Source organism: Sciurus carolinensis, chromosome 18, assembly GCF_902686445.1.
Source record: "Sciurus carolinensis chromosome 18, mSciCar1.2, whole genome shotgun sequence".
NCBI lineage: Eukaryota > Metazoa > Chordata > Mammalia > Rodentia > Sciuridae > Sciurus > Sciurus carolinensis.
The window spans coordinates 7,482,166-7,495,772 of NC_062230.1; the positions used below are offsets into that span (position 1 = coordinate 7,482,166).

General features: G+C 48.7%; 1 protein-coding gene across 1 annotated transcript; it reads right to left on the reverse strand.

The window, feature by feature from the left end:
* Positions 1-871: 871 nt before the first annotated feature.
* Muc17 (mucin 17, cell surface associated) lies at positions 872-12,358 on the reverse strand. Its single transcript, XM_047534136.1, has 10 exons — positions 12,124-12,358; positions 11,101-11,231; positions 10,701-10,759; positions 6,506-6,657; positions 5,941-6,009; positions 5,673-5,835; positions 4,580-4,741; positions 4,308-4,408; positions 2,356-2,432; positions 872-913 (listed from the first exon to the last, which is right to left on the reverse strand). The coding sequence occupies exons 1-10, from the start codon at positions 12,356-12,358 to the stop codon at positions 872-874; spliced, it is 1,191 nt and encodes a 396-aa protein (XP_047390092.1).
* Positions 12,359-13,607: the final 1,249 nt, after the last annotated feature.

Consider the following 13,607-nt stretch of genomic DNA (forward strand, 5'->3'; position numbering starts at 1 on the left):
CAGGGGGTTGATGAGAAAACTAGAAAGAGAACCCAGGACTCCATCTCTCTAGAGCTACGGAAAGAAACCGTTCCAGAAGGGGAACCTGGAGAACTTGGTTCACCCCCATGGGAATGAGTCCCTGTCTCTCCTGGGGTGGGTGTGGTCCTACTCATGGACGGGAGGCGATGCTGGAGAAGATCAGGGATGGTACCCTTACTGGAGGCAGAGCAGCTGTCTCACCACTCCACACCCAATCGCATCAAAACCTACGTCCCAGAAGGAGGAAGAAGGAGGGCCTGGCGGGTGAGACTGCGTGGTGTGGCGACTGGAGAAAGGACGGCAAAATTGCCTTTGTTGTTTTGAGTTATTATAAATATATATTATTAATATTTATTAACAAAAAAATTAGAACCCATAAAAATAAGGACATTAACAATATTTATAATCTTAGAAATCCAGAGCTATGTGTTTTGTATTTTTAAATAGATGCTTTTCACGAAATGGGATGCAGTAATCCTTAGACGAGCCTTTTGTAGATTGCGACGTGCAGTCCCGGGTGGAAGCGATCACAGCCGCAAGCCAGTAGGCCGAGCGCTGTCCTTGGTGCTGAACGTGGCTGGAGCGCTTAAAAGAACCTCCCAGGAAATGGGAAGAAGTCCTGGCTTGGCATCATGACAAGCTCCCTTGATCCTCCATGGTGCTTCTGAACGAGTTTACAAGAGGACACTGAGTTTGCTGTTTCTCTCTCCTCTGCCTCCTTGGTAAGTACAGGGGCCGTTTCCCTTCAAGCTCCTGGGGAGCTCTCCATGGGGAAATGTTCCACCAAGCTTAGCCCAACTGGGGTCTCCTCACTCCCAGACCCCACAGCTCCACACAAAACTGCTTCTATTTACAATGATGTCATTACCACCTGGGGCCTCTGAATTTTGACCTGAAAAGAGAAAAAATTAAATGAGGGCTGGGCCCATGAGGAATTGGGTTTTGGAAGCATTAGAGGCTTGGGCCTAAGAAAATGCTCAGCTTTGAACTTGTCCTATTACCTGGAATCCAGCACAAACACATTGCATGTTCCCTCCCTGGTCAGGCAGGCGCACACGCGGCCTGGCCAGGGATTTCATTTTTGCCCCAAGATTTGCTTTCTCTCTCTCTTTCTGGGAAGTACAGTACCTGAAGCCAAACACACATGGTGTCCCCTCTGACCTCAAATATCCACCCATTGAAATAATATTAATGAGGTCATTAAGAAGTGGTCACCTTCTCCCCAGGGACCAACTGTGGCCTCAGTTTCCATGGGGCAACCTGATGTTGTGTTTCTCTTAGGTGAAGCAATAACATTATCTAAGACAATGAAATGTTTAAGCTGAAGTTAATCAAGCCTCTAGACCTAGCCTCTAGTATGTAGGAACTACAGAGGCCTGAAGGACAAGTTAAATGACAACACAAGAAAATAATCAGGCAAATACAGAGTATGGGCCCCTCCTGGAGACAACCATCCTAGGCTCTTTCAAAAATACACAATACATATTTGAAAGCAAGAGTCAGTTCTAGATACAAAGACCAAAGAGACAACAAAATTCAGCAAGTGAAATTTGTATATGAAAAAGAGAACAATTATAAAAGATGCCTTTTGATCAGTTGGGAAAATTGGTTATTGGATAATATTGTGGAATTATTATCAACTTATTTGGTATAATAATGGTATTTGGGAACATGTGCAGAGGTGTTTAGGGAAAGAATGTCATAATGTTTGCAATTGACTTCCAAATGGCTTAGCAAAAAAAAATTTCTTTTTTTTCTTCCTTTTTTTGTTTTTTTTTTTGGTATTGGGGATTGACTTGAGGGGTACTTTGCCACCACCTACATCCGCTGCCCCTTTTATTTTGAAACATGGTCTCCCTAAGTTGCTGAGAGAATCATTACGTGTCTGAAGCTGGCCTCGAACTTGCAATCCTCCTGTCTCAGCCTCCTGAGTCTCAAGGATTGAATGAATTGATAGGTAGGTGTGAAGAAAGAAACCATGGAGGCATGTTCAACATCACTAACTGGATGAGGCATATAAGTATTTATTGTACTATTGTTCTGACGTTGATGCTTGCTTAAAAATTAAAACAACTAAATAAATTGACCATCATGGACATACTCACAGTAGAGGAAATCACAGAGGGAGCCAAGGGAAGGTAGATTCCACCTCGCTTCATCTCTCTGACCTACTGCCCTCCAGAGTTATGCTCATTTCCTGGCAGTGAAGTTGGGGATGATTGCCTGGACCAACAAACCATACACATGGCTCTATGTACTGAAGGTCCTACTGTGTACTGGGGAAGATGGCACCTCGGAGTGGAGGGAGGTGAGTCTCACCTGGGCTGTTCTTACCTTTTTTGCAGGGTCTATGTGACTCAGGGAGGCCTGGAAGTTACTATAGATGGAGTCCAAGTGATCGTAATCTCTTTCTAGAGGAGGAGAAAGTCCCACAGAGACAGGTGGTTAGGAAGGTAAGCTCTCATTTCTGCTCACCCAATGGAGGTTCATCCTGTGCCCTTGAAACTGAAAACCCTTGGAAACATGGAAGACTACCTAACTGACTTGATCCCGGCAGCTCCCTGCTACAAGTCTTTTGAGGCTGTACATTTCTTTCTGAGTATAGTTGTAACTACCCCACAAAGTTCTCATGCCAAGTATTTTAGATCCAAGTATTTTATAATCTTCCATATGATTCCCTACTTAGCTCATGAGTTTTTTTTTTAGAAACTTAAATAATTTTTGAAGATATAGAATTTTGTGTTTTCATTTCCAGAAATATTTTTTGGTATTGATTTCTAAAATATTTGCATGGTGGTTAGATACTCTAGTCCTGACTTATACATTTGTTTTGGAAACTTGTTGAGGCCTTTTTTTTTTTTTTGGTGGCCTTGTGTGTGGCTATCATATGAGTTTTCTATATACTATTGTTATGACTATATTCTCTCCAGTTGTTGAAAACATGGTATTCTGTATTATATTAAGGCTGCCAGTAACTGGGTACAAGAATTCTATGTTCTTGATGACTTTTTGTCTATTTGATGAATCAGTTACTAGAGGTAGTTTTAAAATTTCACACCATGTTGGTGGACCTGTCCATTTTTCCTTACAGTCTGGTCAATCTTTGCTTTTCATCTTTTGAAGATGTGCCAACTGGGCACACAAGTTAGACTGTGTCTAACAGAGTAATCCATTTCCCAGTGTAGATCCTTTTCATCTCTTTTGCCTTAAAATTACTTTCCCACAATGAACACAGCTATGTAGAGAACAACAAATATTTGATCTAGCAATTCTATTTTCCTTTTCCATGTTCTTTTTATTCTTTCTCTGTCCATCTATTTCCCATGTGCCTCTCATCCACAGTAAACAACTAGTTCTGTTCTTTTTTTTTTAATCGTTCCTTAGAACTGGAGTATTTAATCCACTTGCATTTTCTATGATTATTGATGGGTTTGGATACTTTCTGCTATCTTATTTTGTGCTATTTGTCTTCTCGTCTTTCTTTTTTCCCCCCCTTTCCTGCCTTTTTATGAATTAGCTAGATTTTTCCCTCATTCCAACCTTCCCCTTCTTAGAAGTTGAAGACTCCTTTGAGAAGTTTTCTTATTCCATGATTTTCCATCTTTAGAATTTAAAGACTTTATCTCTAGAACTTTAAATTTATTCATTCTAATTAGTTATACATGACAGTAGAATGCATTTATGTATTTCAATAAATCATACATAAATGGAGTATAATTTCTCATTTTTCAACATGTGCATTTAACCTAACAAAACTAAGTTGCTGAGATGCAACTTACCTGTTAATGAGCTCACTCACTGCAAGGCACGAATCTATGTCCACTTAGGCAGTTCTGTGTTCTAGAGAAATCTAACCCCATCAGGTAGCTTGTGCCTCCCCAGTGGACGAGCCAAGCAGTGCCCATGCTTATGCCCCATCCAGGGTCTTGCAGGAACCAGTAGTGGAAATAGGGTTTCCAATATGGCACCAAATGTTTGGGAGATGGCAAATGCTCTCCCCTTCTCCCCCTTTTTTTGGTACTAGGGATTGAACCCAGGGGTATTCTACCACTTAGCTACACCCTAGCCCTTTTTATTTTTTATTTTGACCCAAGGTTTCACTAAGTTGCCCAGGTTGACCTCGAACTTGCAGTCCTCCTGCCTCCACCTCCCACTTCACTGAGGTTACAGGCATGAATGACTGTATACAAGCCCCTGTCCCACCCTCAAGCACCAGTGTTTCCCCCTGGTCCCTCTGTGCGTCCCTATGCTTTGAACGTTCTGAGTCGAGTGGAGTGTGCCAATACCTTCGGAGATGTCAAAGCCAATGTTTCGGAAGGTCCCAGGGACAGATCTACCATCATCCTCTTCATGCCACTGATACAACTGAGACACTCTGTACTTTTGCCTGTTGAGAGAAACACATGGAGGCCCCCTCCTGATCAGGGAGCGAGGAAAGGACCCAAGGACAAGCTGTGACCCTGCTTTCAGCTCCCAGATGTTCACCTCGGGGACAGAAGGATATGAGGAGGAGGAGCAGGACCCGGAAGAAAGGGGAGAGGAGGCAGCAGTGGCTCACCTTTTCACCTCTCTCCTGGAGTGGAGTGTGAACACCAAGAGGACGACAATGACCACCAGCACCACCGCGGCGCCTGCCCCCGCGAGTCCGTACACCAGGCTCTTCTGGATGCCCCACTCACAGGTCTCTCCGCTGTACCAGTGAGTGTCTGTGATCAGGCAGCTGAGACGGGGCAGAGGCGTGGGGGAGAGAGCAGAGTCAGCGCCAGTCTCCGAGCTGGCCTGACCCCTGGGTGTCTGAAGAGGGGGAGGGGAAGGAGACTGCCAGGGTGTGGGGACAGGAGGAGGGACCAAGCCCAAGTCCATTCTCCTTGAGCTGGCACTTCAGTGGATAGGTACCCAGTTCTAGGCCTCTAGGCTTTGCCTACAGTGCCAACCCAGGACTTGAGACAGTTGGCCCAGCCCAGGACTTCCCTGGGCTGCACTCCAAGGTGACCCTTCCTCCCGCCCATTAACGATCCTCACTTTCAATTGTCCTGAAAAGCTGTCCCCTGTCCCTGATCTGGAGCCCATGTTCCCCCTCGGAAGCTCTCCCTCTCCCCGGAGCTGCCCTCTGAAGCCCTGTTCTTTTCCTCTCCTCCAGGAAGCTGTCCCAGAATAACCACTCAGGACTCCACCTTCGTGTGGCTCCTTCCTGCACCCGTGGGGTTCTTGCCGGGCTGCCACTCTCATTCAGTTTTGGGGGGCAATGTCTTTCTCGGCTTTTGCACCTCTGTGACTGGGCTTTGTGGGCTCTCTCTCCCCAGAGTGATGTGTGGCCTTCTTTCCCTATTTCAATAGCATGGGTGGTGATTCTCTCCCCGGAAGCAAGCACGGCCCTGTCTACCCTGTCAGACTGGGAATCTCCTGCAGCTGGGACCTTCCTTCTGCTCCTCTGGACCTCGCCCCGCTCTCAGTCTCACCCAGCAGAGAGGACACCAGGTTGAGCAGCTACTGAGCCTACTCTGGACCTGGCCAGGGGACTCAGCCATGCATGCACCTTTGTGACCAGACACATTCAGGAGATGCTGGGATCTAGTTCCAGGACCTTGACCTCCAGACTGCGTCTTGGGTAGACCCAAGGGGCCGGGCTGCGGGGAGGGTGGGGTACTCACTAGCACTGCGGGCCACTGCGCTGCAGCTGGCACTTGCCGTAGTGGCAGTCCAGGGAGGCACTGAAGCCGGACATGCAGGGCGTGATGCAGTAGGGTTTCTGGTCCTTGTACTCCACCGTGAAGAAGGCAGCAAATTCTTCCCCAGCCTTCTCCCGGCATTCCTCTGAGGGATACAGAGGGGTGGCTGTGACCAGGGCCCCGGGAGCCCTGTCTGGCTCCCCACTGCCCCCTCATTTCTCCAGCCCTTCCTGACCACTGTGTCACCTACCTTCAGGGTCGTACTGGGTGACGGTGACGTTTTGCACCCTGGTGGCAGTTGAGTTGAAACACAACAGGGCTGTGAAGGAGACACATGGAGCCTCTTGTAACCAGCTGTCCAGCATCCCCACAGGGCTGAAGCGTGTGTGGGGGGGGTCTGTGCAGAGGAGGCCAGCCTCTCTTCCAGCTCTCAGACCTGCCCCCTCCGAGGGTCCTGCAGCTCCCCAGGCCCCTTTTCTCTCACCCCCGCCTCTGCCACCATCTCTGCACCTCTGTTTATGTTTAGAAGATTCACTGCTAGTAAATCACATTCGACCTTATTTCTCAGCGGACCCCACTGTCCTGGACCCTTCCGGTGCCCTGCGGGATATGGCCTGACTCTACCCGGCTCTGCAGCCTCCTTTCCAGGGTTCTCTTGGAATCTGCCAGTCTGAGCAATGGCGGATTCCTGGGTTTCAGTGTGCTGCGATCTCCCTCCCTGCCCGCTCCCTCCACCTCCCAGGGACAAGACGCTGGGAAGGGTGACAGAAATGAAGGACTCTGAAGACACCTTCACCTGGAAGCCAGGAGCTTACCTGTGCAGTTGTCATTGTTGCTTATTTGCACTTTGGTGGCATTGTAGATTTTTTCCTTCACGTCCTCAGTGGCCTTCTGGAAGACTTCCTTGTATTCTGGGGTGTACTTGGCCTTCAGGATGACCTCATGCTCCACCACCACACTGCCGCGCCTGAGGAGGGAGAGACAACAGCCTTGAGCATCCTCCGTGGCCGCCTTGGTGCCCACCCTTCCCCAGGTGGGATCTGCCCCGTCTGCTCCCTGAGGTCTCCTAGGCAAATCCCGTCGCCTGCCCCTGAGGGAAGTCTCCAGGGAGCCTCAGCAATGTGGATGGATGTTGGTAGAGACCATGGAGAAGCCATCCTTAAACTGTCACTAGATGTAACCCAGCAAGACACCGAGGTGTCCTGAAGGGGCCTTGGCCTCAGGGTAGGAGGTCACTGCAGGGGCTCTTTCAGGGGTCATGACTCCCTAGGGACAGGTAAAGGGCTGTAGGAGGTCTGTGGGCCTCTTAAGATGGCATGCAGGAATCCCAAGGCACTTGTGTGCATCATTTCCCAATCGCACACCTTGGTCAACTCTAAAATCATCTCCAACACCCAGAGATTGAAACTCCAGTCAAAAATCTCTCCCAAGATTTAGGGTTCAATCTATGTAGGGTTTAAAAGCCAAGGTCAACACTCTCAAGAGAACAATGCAGCCCTGGAGTTTTTTAAGGCCATCTCCTGTGTTTACAAAAGGAACCAGAAAGCCTTCCGGTCAGCAAGCTCCCGCTGCAGAGCACAGGGATTAAGTGAGCCCGACGAAGGAGTCTTTTCTGGATTTAAAATACAGTGAAAATCCTCCTAGGCTCACCATCCAAGATTCCTAAATTCTAGAAGTGAATGCACTCTTCCCTTTTACTTTTTGATGCTATATTGAGAGGCTTAAATGTCAACAGCAGCTTTGGGGGAAATACTCATAGAAGAAAATAAGAATAACACATAGAATAATACAGCAAGTAAAACAATCAAATGATATGATCTATTAGAATGTATACTATATGAGAATTATATTAATCATAATATAGTCATCTCTTATTGTCCATTGGAGTTTAGTTCCAGGGACCACCCCCCCAACAGATAGGAAGATCTGAGGATGCCCAAGTCCTTTATATAAAATGAAATAGTATTTGCATAGAACCTATGCAATTTTTCCCATATAATTTCTTTTTCTCTCTCTCTCTCTCCCTTCCTTCCATTTCTTCTCTTTCTCCTTTTCCTTCTTTGTAGTTCTGGGGATTAAGCCGAGGAGCATTCTGTCACTGAGCTACACATACCCCAGCCCTTTTAAATTTTACTGATTGATTGATTGTACTGAGGATTGAACCCAGGGGCACTTTACCACTGAGCTACATCCCCAGCCCCTTTTATTTTTATTTTGAGACAGGGTTTCTCTATGTTGCTAGGGCCTGGCAAAGTTGATGAGGCTGACTTTGAACTTGCGATCCTCCTGTCTCAGCCTCCTGAGCTGCTAGGATTACAGGCCTGCGCCACAGCACCCAACCCCATTTTAAGACAGGATCTCCCTAAATTGCCAAGGCTGGTTTCAAGCTTGCAACCCTCCTTCCCCATCCCTGAAGTAGATGGGATTGTAGGTGTGCGCTACCATTCGGGCTCTTCTTTTTATATGGGGATCTCATGTTGCCCAGATTGGCCTCAAACTCCTGGGCTCAAGAGATCCTGCGTGAGTAGCCGGGGGAGAGGTGTACGCAAACATGCCCCGCTTTCTCCCACAGACTTTAAATCACCTTTAGATTACTTACAATACCTATACAGTGTACATGTTACTAGATAATTGTTATATGGCGCTGATTAGGGAATGTGACAGGGGAAAAGTCTGTATGTTCAGTACAAACACAATTATTTTTCTAGAATATTTCTAATCCCCAGCTAGGCTGAATCCACAGATGCAGAACCCGCAGACACAGTGGGATGGCTATACGTACAACGTGTACAACCATAGCATTAGAACAACTCATAGAATGACATCAGAGTTGGAAAGGACCAGACCTCCAGTTCAAGGTTGCCTTTCACGATGAGGACGTGGCCATCCCATGACGCCCATGGCACTGTCCCTGTGACATCTTTTAGGCTCTATCCCTTTCCTCTTATAGAGGCATAGTAGGAATTAGGAGATGCAGATGAAATCCTGGCACTAACCCTAAGCAGAAGGGTGACCTTGGACTAGTCAATGAGCCTCATGTGCTTCATGTCCTCAGGGGCTGCATGCAGGGCTGGGTCCTGGGTTCTTCCTTCCTCTCCCAGGTTTCCCTAGAGCTGCCCCCTGGCAGAAACCTCTTTCCTACTGTTTTTCCAGAAGCCCTCAGATGTGGTGTAGAAAGAACACAGGATACGATGAACCTGGTGCTGTGAGGTTTGCGGAGGGATCCCTGGAGCGACCGGCGGAGGAATCCCTGGGTGGGGGACCTGCGGCGGGATACGTGGGGGGGGGGGGGGTGCTGCAACATGATCCCTGGGGGCGGGGAGACGGACCTGCGGAGGGACCTCTGGAGGGACCCCTGGAGGGACTCACGGAGGGACCCCTGGAGGGACTCACGGAGGGACCCACGGAGGGATCTGCGGAGGGATCCCCGAGCCAGATCTTGGGTCAGTCCAGGGAGGGCACCCCAGGGACGCCTTCAGGCAGCTGGCTGGGAACTTAAAGCCGGAAACTTAAAGCTGCTGACCCAAAGCCTCAAAAGTCCCTCCCCTGAGCGATAAAGAGGGACTGGGAGAGAAAAATCCCCAGGACTCTCGCTACAGAGCCCCCTTCCTCGTCACCACCACCCACGGAACAGAGGAGGCCTTCGGGGTCATGTGCAGGCTAGTCCAGGAAAAGAAGTGCGTGGACCAGAGAGAAGGTGCTTTTCTCAGACAGGAGAGCTGCCTACAGCTGCCAGGGCACCTGCGTGAGTGAAGCTTGGGAGCCCACAGGGAGCCCGCCGGTCCTACTTGGGGAAGGAGCTCAGGTCTAAGAGAGCTTCCAAGTTAGACTTGAGCGAGAAAGACAACCATGCAGGTCAATGCACTTGTTTTTGTGGGCATTTTGTTCTATTTGCTATTGGTTTTAGGATCCTAGGGCCGGGGATGTAGGTCAGTTGGTAAAGCACTTGCCTAGCATGCCCAGGTTGCTGGGTTCGGTCCCCAGCGCCACACACACACAAATAGCAATGCTGTTTTAAGATCCTTATGAAAACGGTTCGTCATGGTTCAGCTAAACCATGAGAAGAGAGTTTCCTCATGACCCATGGGCGATCCAGGGGACTCATGCCAGCCCTGTTGGCGAGTAGGTGAATGCAGGACTGCGTGCACTTGGAAGCTTTTTCCCTGGGTGCCTCCCTCCTCAGTCTCAGTTATTTGCCTCATCTCTGAAGACTAACAGGGTATCCCTCACTCACACGGCGGCTTCGAGTTCTCCAGATCATCTGTTCCTAACATACCAGGTTTCTGTTTGAATCTTGGCTCTGCCACTCTGTAAGTGACCCCTCAGGTAAGTTGCTGCATCTCCCTGAGCCTCGGTTTTTCATCTGTGCAAGGGGAACAGCCCAGCTGGCCTCCCTCACTCCTTATAAACTTCCAGTGGGGAAAAGGATGTGAAATCCTCCATGAGAGGTGTTAGGGGGTGAATGGTGTTATATCAGCCCCCTCAATTCATGTGTTGCAGCTCTAACCCCAACCCTCAGGACGGGACCAGGTGATGTTAAAATGGGGCTGTAGGGGGCTGGGGATATAGCTCAGTTGGTAGAGTGCTTGCCTGGCGAGCACAAGGCCCTAGGTTCAAATCCCCAGCACCGCAAAAAAAAAAAAAAAAAAAAAGTGAGGCTGTTGGAATGAACCCTAATTCAACTTGATTGTTGTCCTTATAAGAAGGGGAAATTTGAATAAAGAGACAGCCAAGATACGCATGCAGAGAAAAGGCCAGGTGAGGACCCAGCGGGAAGGTGACCATCTGCAAACCAAGGAGAAATGTCTCAGGAGACTCCAAGGCTGCCCACACCTTCACTTTGGACTTCCGGCCTTCAGAACGGTGAGAAATCACTTTCTGTTGTTGAAACCCCGAGTCCATGTGCTCCACCATGGCAGCCCTAGCAGGCTGGTACAGACCGCGTGGTCCTAATGGCCTGTATAATTATGATACTTGTCTCCACTCCAAAGGCCCTGCCCAGATACGCACCTCAACCCTGTGATGTTGACTCCATCATACTCGGGGATTCCAGAATAAATGATTTGCATCTGAAAGACAAGGGGTCACTATATCATCCTAGAGGTCCCAACTCGGGGCCTGCTGAGCCTTTCCGTGGAATGTCAGGAGGGCAGAGGATGGCTGCCCTGTCCCTCAGCAGCCCTCGGTCCTCTTCCCCAGTTCCCACTGGAGTGGAAAGGTTTCTTCCCAGGGACCAGCTCTGCCCATCAGCCTCCAGAGGAAGTTGTTTTCCTCTGTGTCCAACCTCCTTAGCAAGTCCTGAGGCTGTGGGGGAGCTGAGAACTCACAAGTCCAACAAGAAAACAGCCCTCAGCTGCTTACCTAACCCCTCCCGATTCCTCCCTGGGGGAACTTGCTCGCCCAGGGTTACCTGTTTTGTGAATGTGTCATTGAACCTCTTGAATTCCTCCGAAGACCGGTTCTGTAGATTATCACTGTACTCCTCATTAGTCACTGTCACGGTCATTTCCATTTGGGCAGTGACAGTCTGTGGTGGTGGCTCTGGAGGAAAGCAGACAGGAGAACCACTTACTGAGCAAGCACCACCTCTGAACTCTTTACCAAGGAGACCTGCACCCCCCAGAAGCCCACCCCGGGTGGAAGGAGTGACCTGGGTCTCCCCTGACCCTCTGTCCCCTAGAAAGAGAGCTAAGTGTGCTCTACTTCTCAGGGATGAGGGATGGAGCTTGAATCTTGGCCTTGGATTTTATATTCTCTACCCATGTTGCCTTGTACTCTGTCGTACACAGACATTCCTCAATTTATGACGAGGTTACATCTGGATAAACCCATCAGAAATAAACTGAAATGCATTGCATCCTCTAACCCACAGGAAGTCATAACTCGGCAGCACTGTAGGGTGCCAGTCATTCCCCTGCACCCCCAGATGATCATGGGGCTGATTGGGAGCTAAAGCTCAGCTTCTCCAGAGGGAGTATTCCTGATATCCGGAAAAGCTCCATCTTCCATCTTTGAAATATGGTTCCTACTGAATGTGTATCCCTTTGGCACCAATATAAAGTCCCCAAATCCTAAGTTGAACGATCATGAGTCAGGAACCATCTGTATTGCATTTTATGGTAAAATTCTAGGCCAAATTTGTATTTTGTTCCAAAATACCATCTTATTTTAGTCATTTAAAAATGGTTTTAGGGGCTGGGGAGATAGCTCAGTCGGCAGAGTGCTTGCCTTGCAAGCACAAGGCCCTGGGTTCGATCCCCAGCACCACAAAAAAAAAAAAAAAATGGTTTTAACTTTCTTACCACTAGATTACTATCTATTCCAAAAGAGACCATGTTCCCTGCCCCACACCACAATGGGACAGGAACCGGTGCCTCGTGTGGACACACTGGGCGTGGCATTGGGGTCAGGAAAGCTCTGAGGTCTCACGTACCGATCTCGATGCTCTCCACCACAGTCTCACACAGCGGCCCGTAGTAGAGGCTGGTGCACTGACACTTCAGCCCATCCCAGAAGCCTCCATTCAGGCAGACATTGACCACGTGCTGACATTGATCTCCTGTGAAGCCTGTGGGACACTCACAGGCCTCTCCTGTCCATATCCCTCCATTGAGGCAGATCACTGAAAGGGAGAAGGCCCTGGTCAACCACATGTATTTGCACGGCATGTTACAGTGGGGATGTGTTTTCAAAGATGCTGTCTAATGGGATACACTCGCGAGACCCTGGGGTGTGCTGGTGAGTTAGTATCATCCCCACTTTATGGGCAGGAGAAGTGAGGCAGAAAGAGACTGGGACCTGTCAGAGGCAGCCTGGAGCCCCCTCTCAGAGTTCAGCACATGAGGAAGGAGAAACCGGGGGTTGTGAGAGGTGAACGGCACCATCAGAGCTGAGGAAGCGAAAACAAGAGACAGAATAAGAGAGCCCAGGGAATTGGACCGATAGAGATTCCACGATGGTTGAGAATGAACGTGGTCATTGTCCCTCAGCACCTGCTTCAGAAGAGCTCCTTATTGTTATATTTGTTTAGGATGCTTCTCATATTTCCTGGCTCATGGAGCTTGAGGAGAAGTATAGATACAGCATAAAAAGACAGAAGCAGGAGCTGGGTACGGTGGGGCACAACTGTAATTCCAGTGACTTGGGAGGCTGATGCAAGAGGATCGCAAGTTCGAGGCCCAGCCCCAGCAACTTAGCAAAGCTCTCAGTAACTTAGCAAGACCATGTCTCAAAACAAAAATAAATAAATAAATAAAAAGTTCTGGGATGTGGCTCAGTGGTTTAGCACCCCAAGGTTTGATCCCTGGTACCAAAATAAATAAATAAATAAATAAATAAAAGGACAGGAGGTGGTTATTGACACATTGACAGCTCTTGGTGATCCATGCCAATCAACCTGCAAAATCTAGAGCTCTGCTGTCTTTTGACTTTTCTGGAATATTGCTGTGCCCATGTAGAGCAGAATTCAGGGTATTTTGACCAGGAATGCACATGCAGTATGTGTACTCTCTGCAAAGATGCTTTCTGTTTTAACCTCACCACTCAGAGAGCAGGGACCACAGCTCCCGGAGCCTCTAAGTCAAGGGTCCTGGCACGCTGGAGAGCCATAAATTCTAACTCAATTCATTTTTCTCCCTATTCCTCTCATTACTGAAGATGCTCAGAGCTGATGAAAGGGCTCAAGCACAGTTTGGGTATATTCACCTGTTGCCCAACAGTCTAAAGGAAAGTGCAGCCTCTGGGGAAAAGAAAGAGGACAGTGATGGACACCATCAGCCTCCAGAGTGGTGACCAACACCAGTGGTGAGCCGCACGGTAGTACAGCTCCCTGGCAGATTTTGTGCAACACCCTCGTGGTTTAAAGCATGTCCCCCAAATATGCATGTGCTAGAGTGTCGGTCCCCCATTTAGTGGTGG

What these genes read in the sequence shown, in the direction of transcription:
- Muc17 (XM_047534136.1), bottom strand. Translation starts at nt 12,358, where the DNA reads ATGCCGTGCAAATACATGTGGTTGACCAGGGCCTTCTCCCTTTCAGTG. An exon ending in TCCAGGAGAGAGGTGAAAAG is followed by an intron (nt 4,409 to 4,579) that starts GTGAGCCACTGC and finishes TTCTCTCAACAG; the next exon opens with GCAAAAGTACAGAGTGTCTC. An exon ending in TGGCTTTGACATCTCCGAAG is followed by an intron (nt 2,433 to 4,307) that starts GTATTGGCACAC and finishes CTCCTCCTCTAG; the next exon opens with AAAGAGATTACGATCACTTG.